At 37.7% G+C, this 18,442-nt stretch overlaps 1 protein-coding gene across 8 annotated transcripts in view; it reads left to right on the forward strand.

Annotated features, from left to right (window-relative positions):
- Pde4b (phosphodiesterase 4B) overlaps positions 1–18,442 on the forward strand; it is a 514,783-nt gene that overhangs the window by 73,639 nt on the left and 422,702 nt on the right. For all 8 annotated transcript variants that reach the window (XM_026409100.2, XM_077791662.1, XM_077791663.1 and 5 more), the window contains one exon: positions 16,750–16,862. In XM_026409100.2, the coding sequence (XP_026264885.1) occupies positions 16,821–16,862 (42 nt within the window). In that variant the 5' untranslated portion in view covers positions 16,750–16,820. The remainder of the gene's footprint in view (positions 1–16,749; positions 16,863–18,442) is intronic.

An 18,442-nucleotide genomic window follows, 5' to 3' on the forward strand; every position in this document is an offset into this window, starting at 1 on the left:
TTTTGTTTATGAGCAATTCTCTTTCATCTTCCAATAAGGTTCTATGTATCTTACAAAAGCATGGTTCAGATTTATCTTCTTCATGAACCCTTCCCAGGTCGTGGTGAGCTAACATACAGAGCCTTCCTCTATGATATTACTGTAATATTACAGTACCTCTGTAATATAACTGAGTACCTCTGTAATATAACTGGTTTATCAGTTGTCCGTTACTACTCAGTCCTCCACTTACACCCCACTGTCCTTGAAGAGATAAATCATTTCTTTTCATCTGTACCTTTATAATATATGACACTCATTAGTACTAAGCAAGTAGTTGACTAAATGAATGGATAGATGAAAGAAAAAATGAATGCCTTGAGTCCATGAGCTTATGAATTCATAAAGAAATTCATGGTGTTGACATATTTTTTAAGTTCATGATATTCCCTAAAATATGAATAAGACTTTCTAAATACAAGACAAAATAACCCTCTAATTTAGAGGCAACAGACATAGGCACTGTCATGAATAAACTGGACCAAAAGCTAGGTTATGGCAATTTTAGTCCTAAGTAGGTGAATAACTTGATGCATGACAAGTCAACCTTTATAGAGCTCTGTATTTCACTAGTAAAATGAGGGAATCGTACATGGCAAAAGTTACAAAAATGTCACTTGAATAAAGTTAGAAAACCACTGTTCTAGGACATTGGAGTAGATCTCTACTGGTTGTTCAACATTGACTTTTAAGAGGAAGAACTCTTTTCAACCTAAATTTGACATAGCTCCAGAAGGCGAACAGATAAAATTGAGATTCTGTGGCTACTAAGCCAAGCCTCTTTGTCCTCTAATACCTGTTCTTTGGTCTTGTATTCACTATATATCAAATATATTATTTTAAAATTTTATTTATTTTTAAAAATTGTTTTTTAGATATACACAACAGTAGAGTATATTTTGACATATTATATATACATGGAGTGCAACCCATTCCGATTAGGATCCCATTCTTGTGATTGTATATAATGTGGAATTACACTGGTCATGTATTCATTTATGAGGAAAGGAAAGTTATGTCTAATCCATTGCACTTTCTTTGCTATTTCCATCCCCCCTCCTTTCCCTTCACTGCCCTTTGTCTAATCTAATGAACTTCTATTCTTCCCTCCCCACACCTTACTGTGTGTTAACATCAACATATTAGAGAGAACATTCGGCCTTTGGTTTTGGGGGACTGGCTTATTTTACTTAGCATAATGTTTTCCAGTTTCATCTATTTACTGGCAAATGCCATAATTCCAATATTCTTTATGGCTGAGTGACATTCAATAGTGTATATAAACCACACTTTTTAAAATCCATCCGTCTGTTGAAGAGCACCTAAGTTAGTTCCATAGCTTAGCTACTATGAATTGAGCTGCTATAAACATTGATGTGGCTGCCTCACTGTAGTATGCTGATGTTAAGTCCTTTGGGTATAAGCCAAGGAGGGGGATAACTAGGTCAAAGAATGGTTTCATTCTAGGTTTTCTAAGAAATCTTCATGCTGCTTTCCAGAGTGGCTCACCAATTTGCAGTCCCACCAGCAATGTATGAGTAAAGATTTTTTCCCCACATCATTTAGTTTTACTTGTATTCTTGATACTTGCCATTCTGACTGGAGTGAGATGAAATCTCAGTGTTGTTTTAATTTCCTTTTTTTAAATTCCTAGAGATGTTGAACATTTTTTTCATATATTTGTTGACCATTTGTATTTCTTCCTTTGTGAAGTGCCTGCCTGTTCAGTTCCTTTGCCCATTTATTGTTTTGGTTATTTGTATTGGTGTTAAGTTTTTTGAGTTCTTTTTATATCCTGAAGATTAATATTCTATCTGAGGTGCAGGTAGCAAAGATTTTCTCCCATTCTGTAGGCTCTCTGTTCACATTCTTGATTGTTTCTTTTGCTGAGAAGAAGCTTTTCAGTTCGATACCAACCCATTTATTGATTCTTGATTTTGTTTCTTGGTGCTTTAGGAGTGTTATTGACGAAGTAGGTTCCTAAGCCAACATGATGGAGAGTTGGGTCTAAATTTTTTTTTCTACTAGGTGCAGGGTCTTTGGTCTAATGCCTAGGTCCTTGATTTGCTTTGAGTTGAGTTTTGTTCAGGGTAAGAGATAGGGGTTTAATTTCACTTTGCTGCATGTGGATTTCCAGTTTTCCCACCACCATTTGTGAGGAGGCTATTTTTTTCTCCATTGTATGTTTATGGTACGTTTGTCTAGTATGAGATAACTGTATTTATGTGGCTTTGTCTCTGTGTTTTCTGTTTTGTACCATTTATCTTCATGTCTGTTTTTGTGCAAACACCATACTGTTTTTTTTTTTTTTAACTATTCACTATTCTCATTTAATAGTATAATTTAAGGTCTGGTATTATGATGCCTCTTACATCATAGATCTTACTAAGGATTGTTTTGACTATTCAGAGCCTCTTATTTTTTTCAAATGAATTTCATGTTTGCTTTTTCTATTTCATTGAAGAAAATCATTGGAATTTTAATAAAAATGACAATAAATCTGCCTATCCAAAAACACGGGAGATCTTTTCATTTTCTAAGGTCTTCTTCAATTTCTTTCTTTAGTCTTCTGTAGTTTTCAAGGTAGAAGTCTTTCACCTCTTTTGTTAGATTGATACCCAAATATATATATTGTGTGTGTGTGTGTGTGTGTGTGTGTGTGTGTGTGTGTGTGTGTGTGAATGGGGTATTTTTCCTTATTTCTCCTTTAACTGATTCATCACTAATGTGCATGGACTCAATTGATTTATGGGTCTTAATTTTATATCCTGCTACTTCACTGAATTCATTTATAAGTTCAAGAAGCTTTCTGGTGGAGTTTTTTGGGGCTTTCTAAATTTAGAATCATGTCATTGGCAAATAGGGATAGTGTGATCTCTTCTTTTCCTATTTGTATCCTTTCAATTTCTTTCTTTTGTCTAATTGATCTGGCTATGGTTTCAGAAACCATGTTGAATAGGAGTGGTGAAAGAGGGTATCCCTGTCTTGTTCCAGTTTTTAGAGAGGAGGCTTTCAATTTTTCTCCATTTAGAATGATGTTGGCCTTGGGTTTGGCATATATAGCTTTTACAATATTGAGGTATGTTCCTAGTATCCCTAGTTTTTCTAATGTTTTGAGCATGAATGGATGTTGAATTTTCTTAAATGCTTTTTTTTGCATCTGTTGATAATTATGTGGTTCTTGTCTTTAAGTCTTTGATGTGATGGATTATGTTTATTGATTTCTGAAGTCTTTGATGTGATGGATTATGTTTATTGATTTCTGTATATTGAACCAAACTTGCATCCCTGGAATGAACCCTACTTGATCATTATGCACTAACTTTTTAATATTGCATGCAATTTGCCAGTATTTTATTAAGAAGTTTTGTATCTATGTTCATCAGGGATATTGGTCTGAAATTTTCCTTTCTTGATGTGTCTGGATTTGGTATCAAGGTAATATTAGCTTCATAGAATGAGTTCAGAAGGGATCCCTCTTTTATTTTTTAGAATAATTTGAGTGTTGGTGTAAGTTCTTCTTTGAATGTCTGGTAGAACTTGTCTGAGAATCTATTTGGTCCTTGGCTTTTCTTTGTTAGTAGGCTTCACATGAAATCAATCTGTTTAAATTTTCTATGTCCTCCTGATTCAATTTGAATAGGTCATATGTCTCTAGAAATTTGTCAATGTCTTCATAATTTTCTATTTTATTGGAGTATAGATTTTCAGAGTAATTTCTTATTACTGTATTCTAATGTGTTCATGGTGATAATTCCTTTTCATCACAAAACTTAGTGATTTGTATTTTCCCTTTCTTCATTAGCTTGGCTAAGGGTTTATTGATTTTATTTATTTTTTCAAAGAAACAACTTTTGTTTCCTTGATTTTTTTTTCCAATTTCATTGATTTTGGCTCTGATTTTAATTATTTTCTGTCTTCTACTGCTTTTGATATTGATTTATTCTTTTTTCTAGGGCTTTGAGATGTAATGTTATTTATTTGGTGACTTTCTAGTGCTTTAAAGACTATGCTCAGTGCAATGAATTTTTAATTTGGTTTATTGATTCCTTTATTTCCAGGATTTCTGATTGATTCTTCTTTAAGATCTCTATATCCTTATTTAAATGACTTTTGCTTTTTATGTTTTCTCTCTGATATCATTTTTTATGTCATCTTTTAACTCATAGATCAGTTTAACCATGAACTTTTTGAATTCCAACTCTGACATTTCCTCCACTGTGGTGTTAATGGAGTCTATTGTTGAGGTATTCTGTGTTGTTTGGGATGGCTAATTTCCTTGCCCTTTTCATATTGTTTGCATGTCTACCATCTTTCTGGATGAATCCCTTGCTGTAGAGTTGATACATTAGGAGTTTATAGAGTCCCTCTATGTTACCAGTACCTCACAGATAGGGTGGGGGGAGTCCAATGATAACAACAATCTATGTAAACAATATATAGCTGTAGACGAGGTTCTTAGTTCCTATTTTGGTATCTAGTACTAGTTGGTACAATATGTAAAAATAATACGATTAGAAATTTCCATCAGTAAAAAAAATCATATAATCATGCATTATGTCTGGTGTAAAATCAAACAATAGATGTTGTTTATTAATTTCTACTGTGTTAATTATTGCTGTGATATTGGTGGTAGGGGAAGACATTTTGTGCCTCAATTAGTATTAAGAGATGTTAAGGATTTTTTTTGTGTATGAAGAAAGAAAAAGAGATAAGAGGGTAGAAAATTGTTTACTTTTTAAAAGGGCGAATAAGGCAGGTGCTGTGGTAACTTAGGACATGTTGTTAATGTGAAAGGAAAAATAGAAGACTATAAAGGAGGAGAGAGAGAATGGAATTTGGTGCAGCAATAAAAAAAGGAGAGAGGGGACAAGAAAGATAGAGTAGTGACAAAGATGGTACAAAACAAAATCAAAATATGCTAATCAAAAACCCCAACCCTCAAAATACAGGGCATGGGGAAATAACAACATTAAAAAAAGTAAAAGAAAGGGAAAAAATATTAGAATTGAGAGAAAAACAAATACGTATATGTACAGGCATCCTTGAATCAATTAGTACATATTCAAATAAAACAAAAACTCAATATCGAAAACAAAATAGAAAGCAAAACAGAACAACAACAACACATCTTAGTGAAATGTTAAGAAATTAAGGAGTCATTTCCACTATGGTGGACAAAATAGTCAATGAGCATATATGGTCACTGTCTGTGCCCAGTTGATTTTCTTTTCTTCTTGAGGTATGAACTAAGTGTGGGAGTATAGGCTGTGGGTTGTTGAGTCCTTCCTTTGTATTGTGTTGTTCACTGAGTTAAACACTGAGGTTTAAGACTTCCCAATTCTGTTATGGGGAGATTAGTGTGAGTGGGCCGGGTTGTGGGCTGAGTGAGAAGTGGCTGCTAGGTCAGGCAGGCTTGGTGGTAAAGTTGCTTGCCCAGCAAGCTGTGTTGTAGGTAAGCGGCTGAGGTGCTAGTCACATCCAGGGGATCTGGCACCCATGTATAGGGGGCCAACTGACTTAGGCCAGGTAGATCAGGGCTGGGTGCTGAGTCCTGTGGGCTCATGGCAAAGATGTGTGTAGGGCTGGGCAGGCCTGGCAGTGAAGTGGCATGTGGGACAAGCTGGGTTGCAGATGGGAAGCAAGTGGCTGGCCAGGAGTGGGGCCCCAGCTGCCTTGGGTCAGATGTGTCAGGGCCCTGGGCTCTGGGTCCCACAGACTGACAGCAAAGCTGTGTGCTGGGCCAGATGGGTCTGGCAGTGAAGCAGAAGCCTGGCATGCAGGGCTATGGGCTGGTGACAAAGCTGTGGGCCTTGTAGATAGAGTGGTGGGCTGGGTTTGGGGCTAGAGGGTTGGGAGACTTGGGACTGTGGGGCAGGGAGGCCCTGGTGGGGGCTGGACTGGTGCCAAACCTGGGGTTCCCAGGGACAGGGGCCAGTGGATGCGGGACTCTGGAGGGTGTTGGGACCAAGATGGTGCCAGCCTAGGTCGGTTCTGGGAAGCTGGTCGGTGCCAGCCCTGCTGGCTAGACAAGCTGAGAGCCCCCAAATCCATCTGCCCCACCCTTACTCCCTGCAAGCCACAGGACTCACCAGGTTGGGGAGAGTTGAGCAGGGCCAGGGGGCTCTCCAGGCTCTCTAACCTGTGTTCTCCAAGCAAAATGCTCCTAGTTTCTGACATTCCACAGGTTTGCAAGCCCTGACAAGTCCTTGTTAGGCTCAGACAGGCCCACACAGGCCTAGCTGCAAACTCAACAGTCTCTAGTATCCATTGGCTCCACTGAGCTACAGTCCCAAGATGGCTCCTGGATGAGATCCCCCCAGCTGATTGATAAACTCAGGGATTTTTTTTTTTTTAAGATCCATTTAATGAGTCAAACAGGCTCTGGTTTGGTAAGGGCAGACTGCCCCTCCAGTCTCAGGGTTTTTCACTCTAAGCCTTGGGGAGAAGTAGTATTCCTGATGAGTTATGAGAGTTAGGAGAAATGTTGCTTACTCTAATCTACCATTTTGCCCCTCTGTTTATCAAATATATTAGTTGATTGTGAAATTCATGGATGACTCCATCTCTAGGTATAACCTAATTTTGCATCTTAAAAATAAACATAATAAACATGGAAATCATACTTTAAATATGGAAATACTTAAAGACCAATCAAACATGCCTTCTGTGCTTATCTGCAGTCTATCAAGACAATATTACATATTATTCTTTTATTAACCACATTAGTTTCTACCTTATGTTCTTGCAATTGCTTCTTTTTTTTTCTTGGGTCCACGAAGATCTGGATCCTCTGACCTTTTAATATGGATGAACAGAATGTTTGTCTCAAAATCAGTTGTCTACTTTTTAAGGAAGCAATAATCATTGCCAGTTAATATTCAATTAATCCAGTTAAACCAGTGAATATCATGCCATTAATTAATTTGAGGTCCTGAGAAGATTCCTTACATGTGTCTTCGATCTTCCTCATAAGAAATCTGTAATCATGTAGTATTTATATTTCTGCAAAAGGAATATATAGAAATTTTATATGCTTCCTTAAGACTTTAATGAATGATTAACACTTTTTTTAGTTTTCTTCTCATTAAAGGACAAAAATGCAATTAATAACAAATTACTAGGGTCTGTGAGCCTAAAACGAAGACTTGGAACAAAATCTGTGTGTTTTACACATGTCCCATGAACACGTTTGGACAACATGGCACTGGTGGACCATTTAGAAATCTGTACAAGCAGCAGTAGTGAATGAATCTCATCTGCATTGACTTAAAAAAACATAATTTTAAATATTGAAGCAAAGAAAGAATAAATTTAGAAGAAAAATACTTGCGAATTCTCATTTTAAACATAAGATAAAGCAGAGGCAAATTATTACGCATTTTTGGTTATGTTTTACAGCCACAGTTTCATATACATAGCCTAAGTTTTTTAATTTCATGTAAACTTGTATGAGATTACATAAAAGAATAGCTGTTCACAGGTTCCATACACTTGGCAAATGTGAGTCTTCTTTCTTTTTGTTTCATTATTTAAAAAATACCTGATTACCTTGCTGGTTCTGAGATCCCACTTTTGTTCCTAATCACCCTTTACACCTTGGCCCTGAACCACCCTCTTTTGGTGCTTGTTTCTGATAAGTGATGCTTGTTTGCTGCTGCCAAGAGACAGTAGAGGATAATGGCTGATGTGGTAAGCTCCACCAGCATATATATATATATATATTTTTTTTTGCCTGGGTGTGAATACTGTTTGCCTTCTCCTAGATGAGTGAGCCTGAATGAATCATTTGCCCCTTTTGTGTGTCAGAATTCTCAACTTTAAAATAGGGATAAACAGTTGTGAGAACTACATGAGTGGGCACACTTAGGGACTACAGAGTGACACTTGTCACAAAGGTAATCAACTCCCTATCACAAGAGTACGAACATATATCCTGTCAATATTTAATATCTGTGATCTGATGTTCACCTTGCATTCCGATTCTATCTCCTGCCTCCTCCTAGCTGCTGCCTTTGAGAGATGATATTTTAGTGCATCTAGAAAGAGGCATGACACCCATTTTAGTTATTCAAAATTTTTTTAGCAAATATTTATTGCTTGGCACAGGAATACAGTATTCACTATGAACTTATGAAGTATAAAAATATACATTCATACATGAATATAAATTGTGATAAATATAGTGAATAAGAAAATTAAGAATTCATGACAATTAGGGGAAATCAGTAAAGGCATTTTGGAAGAAATGACATTAAAAGTAAAGGCAAAAGAGTGACTTAGGTAGGCAAAATTGAGGAATCGTTACAGTTCTGAGACAAGGCATGCTAAATAAACTCTACGTCGTTTGACTAAAGAAAATGAATTAAAGGGATAACGTGGGGAAGCTGGCCGGTGATAGAAAAGGAAGTTAAGGCTATAAACGCAAGTTGGGATCAGATCTGTAGGAACTCATATTATTAAATATCATATCAAAGGCTTTCCATTATTCCAGAAATAACAGGAAGCTGTGATGGAGGCAAAGCAGGGGAGTAATATAAGGACATTTGCATTGTTAAACGATTACTCTGGAGAAGAGCTGTGAGTGGATAGAAGGGTTTCTTTCTTTGTTCCTTCTACACAGTACACGTATAAGGACTGTAGCCTGGTAGCTGTCTTTGATAATTTTCTTGCCTATGCAGTAGCTTTCACTCATTTTGTTCCTGTCTGGTCCGTCTCACACTGCACTGTGAGACTGACACATGCCAAGGCTGCATTCAGTACTGCAGAATGAATAACCATTGATTCTTCTCTCCCAAGAATAGACAGTGGGCGTTTTAAGGCCAAGGACTATATCAGATTCATCTCTGTATTACTCATAGCCTCTAGCAAATCTCTGCTATATGTTGGGGTTCTCATTTTTTTTTTTTTTTGGTCAAGGAACTAATCAAAAGAGAAGTGGTCCATATTCATAATTGATGAAAATGGGGATTTTGGATCATGAGTGAAATTTAATTTTCATACTCACATTTAAATTGGTAATATTAATTCAAATATAAGAGCAGTGATAATAGGCTTATAAAATTACTGAATAGCTATGATGGGGCATTTGAAGATCTAAACTTGAGCATGAGCAGGTACTCAGCAAATACTTATTAAGTGAATTGAACATGTTTCCAACATATTTGCTCTTTCATCTCTTTTTATATCCTCTATAATTCAGTTTGGAAGACCATAAAAATTCCTTAATCTGAGCTGGGGTTGTGGCTTAATGGTAGAGCGCTTGCCTAGCCCCTGTGAGGCACTGGGTTCAATCCTCAGCACCACATAAAAAATAAATAAATAAAATACAGTTTTAAAAAAAGAATTCCTTAATCCTGCCTAAACCTTCCATAATCACATCTTTACTTTGCTTCTGTGAGAACTCAGAAATCAGAACCCTCAGATGTTGCAAGGCCTTTCAATATCTAGTTACTCATTGATTGGAAGATAGGCATTATAGTTTGGCTCTGGAATTTCCCCCAGAGGCTATGTGTTGAAGGCTTGCTCTCCAGCCTGTGGTACTATGAGGGGGGTGCTTTAAGAGGTAGGGCCTAATGGGAGGAAATTAGGTCATTGAGGGTGTGCCCTTGAAGGGGATATTGGGACCCTGGCCCCTTCCTCCCTCTCTTCTTCTGTCTCCTGGCCACCATGATGTACTGTGCTGCCATAGACCTAAAGCAATAAGACAAAGTGATCCTGTATTGAACCCTTTGTAAACATAAACCAAAATAAATCTTTCCTCCTTATAAATTGTTTATCTTTGGTATTTTGTCACGGCAATGGAAAGCTAACACAAGAGGGCTTTTTTAGTTTTCTCGCCTGTATTTCAGATGAATGCAAAAGTGGCTGAGAAACAAAACAATTTACATTTCACCTTATGGTATTTTAACCTAAAAAAATTAATTAGTAGTATTAGTTGCTTTTTTTGGAATAGGAGAAATAATTTAATTCCTTAAAATTTTCTCACTTAGTGTTTACTGCAGAGAAATTCACCTAAGAAATCCATTAAGGTATAATTTACACAAGGAGAAACATGGGATTAATCTGTCACTTTCTCTCTGTTATGTTACTGTTGGAAATAAACATTCTTCAAAACAAATTACATACTAAAATTCTTCTTTTGCCAACATGGGTATTGATTTAAAGTTTGTACCCTTATTAGTAATATACAAAAAAACACATTTTATTGTAGAATTTGGTTGTAAGTGGTTGTTTCGAGACAGTTTACTCAGAGCAGCATTTAGCATAGCTGCTTTGCCATTTGACGACTACTAAAAGAATATTATTATCTCTTCGTTACTTATCATTTTCTCAGGCTAAGCTAATGGTTTAAGTTCATATTAATTCCTAACGCTTTGCAATTTTTATCTCAAAAGTCTTTAATGCTTATTACCTAACTGAACAAGCTGATTTTTTTTTCCTAGGAAATTCTTACATCTAAATGTTGGATTCAAGCTGTTATGATCTTGAACAATTTTACACAAAACCCGATCTACTTGTTTTAGTACATTGCATATACTTTTCCCCTCTCAAATTTGTTTGTTTACTCTCCATTATTTGCATCATCCCACTCCAACAATCTTTTAGCAGGAAGCACATTTGTCTATCTTATTTTTCTCCCCCATATTCAAATCTGAAAGCAGCAGTAATTGAGTGCCACGGTCCAGATTTCTGAAAGTATGATGAGACCAGTATCTGCAAACTCAAGGGAGGAGTTTAGTACTTTTATGTATTGAATTCAGGATGTGTTTATCCAGTGTTGTGTCTTGAAGGTGGTTTTAATAGTTTGGGTTTGTTTTCAGCAGTTTCCTGAAATTTCATTAGAATCATAAAGTTCATAGATAACTATCATCCAGTTCCTTCATTGGACACTTGAGGAAGCCAAAGACCCAGATGTCAGTGGATATAGTGGTGGGAGCAGACAGGGCAGTCAGGCTCTTCTCTTGCCATCATCCCTTTCCCTGATTCATCCTGCATTAGATGCTCATCCAGACCAGAAAATGAGTCAGACTCATTTTCTTGAACTAGACTTTATGCTAGTTATTTTAAGACACTAAGACTCTTTGGTTTAGTGGAGACATTGATAATTTATAAAATCAGTAAAATTTTCAAAGAGTTTAGAAAAGGACTAATACGGAGTTGTCCATTTTTAGTGAAGTTAAGGTCATTAAGAAACAAAAGGAAGACATACTCTTGCCTCATTATTTTATGATCCTTTCACATCTGAAAGGATGATGAATAGGACGTTTCCTGTTAAGCTAGAAAGGGCCATGTGACTGAACAGTGGATGGAGAACCACCGATGTACTCCACATTCTCTAACCAGTGCTGCGTACGTATATGGCCAGGCACCTCCTTCTGAACCCAACAGGTTCAATACCAATTATCATCTTGGCAACTCTCAGTTCTCGTCAATAGACTTATATAAACAAAGGTGTAGGAGTAGTGAGTTATTGGCCTATAGAAAGTGAAGAACCCCTTCTAGAGATGGTGCAGGGTTGGGGGGGTGACTTCAGCAAGGGGAAGTATTGTGTATTCCTTGGGTTTCTTAGGAAGGTAAAAGTGATTTAATACAAGAAACATAGTATACAGTTACTGGATGATGAAAATGAAAATGGGCCTCTAGGTAATCCAACCAGCTACCATGCTAGAGCTGAGAAAAGTAGAAGGTGCTGTCACAAGAGCGTGGAGGCCAGAGGAAGGGTCATCACTGTAGGAGCTGGGACCACCAAAGGGTGCACTAAAGGTGGTGAGCAGACCTCTGACGGGGTTCCTGGGGCTTGTTCTGGGTCTGTCATGAGGGAGTATCCAAGTTGTTCACAGTCCTGGAAGAGAAGACCCCTTCTCTCTAGCTCACTTGTGATTTCCCACCAGCAATTCCTTTTGGCAGCACCTAAGGGAAGCCAGCTGTGAAGAGAAGCTGTGAAATGGAGTCTGCAATGCCACAGAGCAGAATTTAGGATGGTAGGCTTGAGGCTGAAAGAACTTGGTAAATAACTCATGGTACCTTATTTGTCCATCGGTCACTTAGGCAGAAGACTTTCTGATCTGCTCTTTGTGTCTTCTTGAACAAGGAGAAATAAAAATGGAGGTATATATCTGGTCAGAGACTCACAATCTCAGCCAAGTAGCCTACATAGTATTCTGAATTAAGTGAACATTTTGGCTCAAAACCACCTGTCAATACTCTAAGAAGGTAGACTCTTGTGCAAGGGGAACATGCCAGCAAGGGTCTTAGAGTGTACCAGTCAGGTTGAACAGGGGACATTAGTAAAGTTTATTTCTTCCTAGCATGAAAGCTCCTATTTGCTCCTTGAGAGATAGCCAGCATCTGGACACAAGCCCTGGAGAAGGCATCAATGGGAAACATGATTTTGCTAGAGAAGTGTTGGCACTTAAAAAGAGGACCCAATTAAGCAAGATGTTTCCCATTTCCATTTCTTCTTCTACCTTGCCACTCCCTTTTCCTGAAGAGGAAAGGAGTGATGATGAAGACTATTCCCACTCCTAACTCCAAGTTCCACCCAGCTGAGTTGAAGAAAGGGAATGAGTTATAGGATTGGCATTATGAACTGCTATGAAGGAAGAAGAAAGAGGTTTTACATTGCAGATGGAATGCACTCGTTGGAGAAAAATTAAAACCAGTTTATTCATATCTGTGTTCTATCAAGTTCAGAATGTTCCATAAATAAATTAATAAACAACAAAATGAGACTTTATTATGCATCATCTCCAGAATAAAGAACTGTCTTTCAGCCAGAAAAAAAGTACCATTCCTAATAACTTCTAATTAACAATTTTACTTTCCTCATTTCTGCATGGGTTGGTTTCACATGTAAGTATAACTTAGGAGTTTTAAATGACTCTCATTATTCTCTGAAATTCCTATGAGCCAGGGATCACTCGTACCTGTAACCTGTTGAAGGTCAAATTCACATTATTACTATAGTAGCCAGAGGTCTTTCCTTCATTTTAGACTTTTAATGAGGTGCAATGATATAAAGAGTATAACTGTCAATGAGTGTAACAGAATGCTATGAAGGGTTGATAGGAGTTTGAATGAGAGCATCTTTTAAGTGCTAAAATATAAAGCCACAGGAAAATCTGTTGAAAATATGTGAGACATGGAACTTAGAGTCATCACTCTTACTCATCACTTTAGAAATCCTTAGAAACACTTTGTTTTAGTGAAGCATATGGTGTTCTATTTATTGGAAAGTAAATTTAATGCTGGAAGAATAATCTCAAATTTAGAGACTCTAACCTCTTATTTATATTTATCTTGAATTTCAGGCATTTTAAAACTTCAGTAGCTTTTTACATCACTTCCTTTTTGTTCTTACATTATTAGAGAGCATGGTTTTAAAAACAGACCAACTTAACTTCTATTTCTAACATCAAAACAAGTAAAAAAAAAAAAGTAGAAACTTATTTACTTACACCTTGAAAAGTTTTTCATAAGACCCAATCACTTATAGGCTGCTGATGCATTAAAGATTTATAACTAGAATTTTTTGGCCTTAACCAATGGACTGCCCAACTTTGGTCATGTTTCATTGCTCCTCCAAGACTTGATTTCCTTGCTTGTCATGATAATTATACCAGCTTCGTTTGGTTGGTTGCTCTTATGAGATCGTTAAAATCATGCATGTAAAGTGCTAAACTGAAAAAAAAGAAAATCCTCAATTTATGTTAGCCAATTTATGAAAGGCAGTAGTCATAGACAATCAGGAATAATACAGCATGTATATTCCACATTCTCATATTTCTCAGAATCCATGAGCAGAATCAAAATTTCCACCCAGGATTGATGACATAAACTATATCTGCCTCAAAGCAAATTGAGATATTACCTGTTGACCTTTTTTTTTTTTTAAAGTACTAAAACCATTTTAGAACTCTGACTAGATTTTACTCATTTATTCTTCAAACAATTTTTATGGAGACCCTTGTTATTGTCAGTTACTGTGCTAAGGCACTGAGGGGGAATATTTTTAAATTGTCCTCTGACTTTGTAAAGTTTTCAGAGCAAGTCTATATCAATCAGGACCCTAGTAGGGAATGGATTGTACTCCCAAAGACAGGGAAAAGTTAGTGGAGGTAGTACTGAGAAAACCTATGGGCAGGGTTGAGGATAACCAAACACACGATGAACCAGCTGGAAGGTAGCAATAGTAGAAGCTGCTGCCAGTTACAGGCCTACAGAGGGATTCCTACAGTAGCTGGGTCCTACAGTAGAGAGCTTGGTGGCCACTAGGGGAGGCTAAAAAGATCATGGACACAATACCTGAGAATCAACCTCCCAGGCACAGAGCAGATGGAGAGGGGCGTGGAACTGTAAGGGAGATGAGGAATATCCAGGAAATAATCCATCATTCTTGCTTTCTTTGGTCTTGTCTTATATAACAGATGTTGCCTTTTTTTCTGAACATAAAAATACTATATTTTTATTGTAGAACATTTGGAAAACTGCACTGTAACTTGCAATCCTTCTTTTCCCTAGCCAGGACATGTTCCTGGTTGAAGGCACATGAATTTATCCAGTAAGTTCTCACATTAAAAAAAAAAATCCATAAAATATAAAATTTATTTCTGTGGCTAAGACCTCAAAGAATATTCTTGACAAAAAGATGTACTGATATTCCCCTGGAACATTTTGTTTTCCTACCTGCCTGTGCTTACTTACCATGGTGTCTTCTTCTATGCATCATTACACTCTTGGCATATTAAATTCCTTCCTATATTTTTGAATACTAGATTGTTCTACAATATCTCCACTAAACACATTCTACTCATTATTTTTTAAAAAATATTTATTTTTTAGTTGTAGTTGGACACCATACCTTTATTTCACCTATTTATTTTTATGTGGTGCTGAGGATCGAATCCAGGGTCTCACACGTGCGAGGCAAGCGCTCTACCGCTGAGCCACAACCCCAGCCCCATTCTACTCATTATTTAATAACAAAAAGAAAACCTCCTTCAACCTTTATGTAATTTCCATTGTTATCATTAATAGTTTTTTCTATGCCTACATTTTTATAGAGGTATAGTCATTGTGTCTGTATAGTTCTAGATCCTGCATGTAGAACTAAAATTGAATCTCATTTGTTTTATTTTTTTAGCTTAGCAGCATAACTCCTGCCCCTGGCTTTAGGTAAGCCCTTAAGAGGCCCTTGGGATTGAATAAAACTCAATGATAAAATATCTGCTACTTGTCTACTTCTGTGAGGTTTTAAGCAACCTTAGAGGAAAAGCTTTAAAATTCTGCCTGCTACTATTTGGTCAGCTTTAAAAGAGCACAGCATTTGTGATGGTCCCCTGATGTATGTGGAGGAGTTTCCTTTCCTTGACGCGTAGGATCAAACACCTGAAGAGACTAGATTTTACTCATTTATTCTCTATCCCTCGAACACTCACAAAAGCAATGGCACCCCCCCCACCCCACACTCTTTTGTCAGTTTCACTGCCAATTCCTGCATAATATAGTCAAATTATGTGTTAGAAATTCAACCCTGGTTTCCTGGGTGATGGTACAATACGACTACTTAGTATTCCTAGTCACACAGCTATGACTCCATCATGCTCCTAATCTATATATATCTTCATGTTAGGGAAGCAGACTTTTCCAATCAGGCACATACGAAGAATTTGAACGTACCGAGTAAGAAATATATAGGAGTTCCTGAGCTCAGCAACAATACAGGACATTTTTGATATCAAGATCTTGTGAAACCAAACCACCGTATGGACGAATACTTCCAGGACTTGTTAATTTTTATAGTACATCCATTTCCAGTTAAATTTTGCAAACTCAGAATTCTTTGTGTTCTGTTGTCATCGGTTATATGACTAGACTTTAAATTTGGCCTTGTTTAGCCTGAGTCTTCAGAAACCCAAGGCAAGTTTTTATTCTGAAGTTGGCAGAATCAGGGTGAAACGTTAAATTTGGGTAATGTCATGGAGGTTCTCTGTTTGTTCCGGTGATCTACACAAAACAGATGCCAGGAACTTCAAGATCTCTACCTCAAAAGTGCCCAGTTGACGATTTAAACCAGGAGACTCAGGCTCTTTGTAAAGATTGGTTGCTAAAGTTCTCTGTGATGAATACTTTCTGTGTATTTACACATGTGAGAGGTTTAAACCAGTAATCAAACTTGAGATTGTTATTTTTCTCTCATGTACATTTGTATTGCTGAACTTTTTTTTTCTTTCCTTTTTTTCTTTAGACAGTGTCAAGGAGTCCCATTCTTTAAATTCTAAATCTGACATGTTTTATCTGTGTTACTTCAGCCAAATAATCTTTCTGACCCTCTGTTGTCTCATTTCAAAAAAATGAAAATAATCTTGCAGATGTCTTGTGAATCAAATGAGATAATTTATGAGAAGGGTACTTTGTAAACTACAAAACTTCACATCAAATGCCTATTATCTACATATTGTTCATGATCATTGATCATTTGGGAGCCTAATACTTATCTACTCTTCTCTTTTCACAAATGTCTTGGATTTTAGTAGTCTTTTAATCTTACTCAGCATGTCGTACTTAATTGGCTTGGTAAATTGTGATATTTCTTTCTTACTCATGCACATCATACACATTCAAGTGTCAGTTTAGAGAATATGTCACGTATTTTGTTTGACTAAGGATAAAGAACTGTACTTTTTGCGTGTGTGTTTTCTCCTATAGGTCATAACAGTTATCAGCCAAGCTGCACCAAACAGCAGACATCCTAAGAGGGAACATTTCTCAGCTCTATAATGAAGAAAAGCAGGAGTGTGATGACGGTGACGGCGGATGATGTAAGTAGCAGAGGGTGTAGCTGTCGCACGCCTCCCACACTTGGTCTGTTCAGTGAAGAAATCACTCTATAATTCCATTCAAAGGCAGACAAGAGTGTTCAACGCCACCATTCTGTGACCAGAGGTTTTGATGAAGTGGGCATTGCCAGCACTGGACCCAGCATTCTAAGAGGTGGACAGCAGGAACCATTCCTTCTCTGCAGTTTGCAGATGGGCTGTTCCAGCTTTGGGTTTTCACTGCACAGTCACCCACCACTGATCTATGTTCACATCCTAACCCCTGGTTAATTCCTCTTTCCAGCTTCTTGTGTTATCCATTTTTCAAGGACTTTCTTCCATACTGGTAACCATGGACCGCTAACCCTTAAAAGTCACTCCCTGTGGTAGGGTCTTGGGCACCTACTCCTAAGAAGTTTGTGATACACACATCTTCTAGGCTTTTGCTGTGAATGTCCTTAGACTAGCAGCTTTAGCCTCACCTGGGTGTTCACTGGAAATGCAGACTTCAGCCCCTACCTCAGATCTACCAGCCAATTGGTGTTCTTGACAGGATCCCAGTGTGAGTGGGCAGGTACATCATGTTTGAGATGCTCTAATCTGAGCCATTTGAAGATGCCCATAAACTCGCCATCCTCATGATTTTGGATTTGGGTCAGTTGAGGTTAATTATTTCCTTGCTTTCAACAGACCAGTCAATCCATCATTAGTGTATCATCTATTTTTTACCTAGTTATTCTTTGAGATAAAAATTAAATGCCAATTCATCAGATGTGCACAAGAAAAGAAGGTAGGGAAGGAAGGAAAAGCAGTGATTTTTCTTTGCTTTCTTTCATAGCTCATCTTATTGCTAAGCTCCTGTGTCACAAATGGGGGTAGGGGCTGGGAGGGACTTGAACTTGCCAATTAGTGGTCTTTCAGTCTTTCAGTTCTTGTTCTTTTTCTTTAATTAGGGGGCATGTTGTCAAATGGAAAGCTAACATTCAATTAGGCTCTAGCAGAAGGGGTAGAGTGTTGTCCTCATCTTGTGTTGTCCCTTTCTACTAACCCCTGCTGTTGTCCACGTGTGAGATGGCTCATTCACCCAGGTCTTTGGTTTGCAATCTCTGCCTTGGTCAAGCATTGCTTGGGGGGTGGGGTGGTATATATAGCAGGGCATAATTGTCCTCCGTGTGAGCCCTGCACCTTTCTCAGTTCACTGAAAGTCTCACTTCCTGGGCCCTTCACCTAATCTCTCTGTGGAACTCTGTTCATTTAAGAGACAGCTCAACTTACTGTCCAACCCTTATCTTTGGGTGCTCACTCCCTGGATTCCGTGGTTCTTTCACCTTATGATGTAGCCTACACTTGGAAGACATGTTGGGACTGATTCTCAGGTTCCTTCTGTGACCCTAGGGGCTTATGGGAACTTCAAGGACTCTCAGGTGCAGGGGGAGACACAGGCATGCTCTTTACGGTAATGTCTCCCCAAAACATGCCTTTGCCATTGCCATTTCTCCTCCTCTGTGTTAAGAGACCTAGTTAACCAATTCTGTCCTCACCCGTGACAATATTTCCTTTCTTCTTTTCTTCTTTCCTGGCTC

Source organism: Urocitellus parryii, chromosome 11, assembly GCF_045843805.1.
Source record: "Urocitellus parryii isolate mUroPar1 chromosome 11, mUroPar1.hap1, whole genome shotgun sequence".
NCBI classification, from domain to species: Eukaryota; Metazoa; Chordata; class Mammalia; order Rodentia; family Sciuridae; genus Urocitellus; species Urocitellus parryii.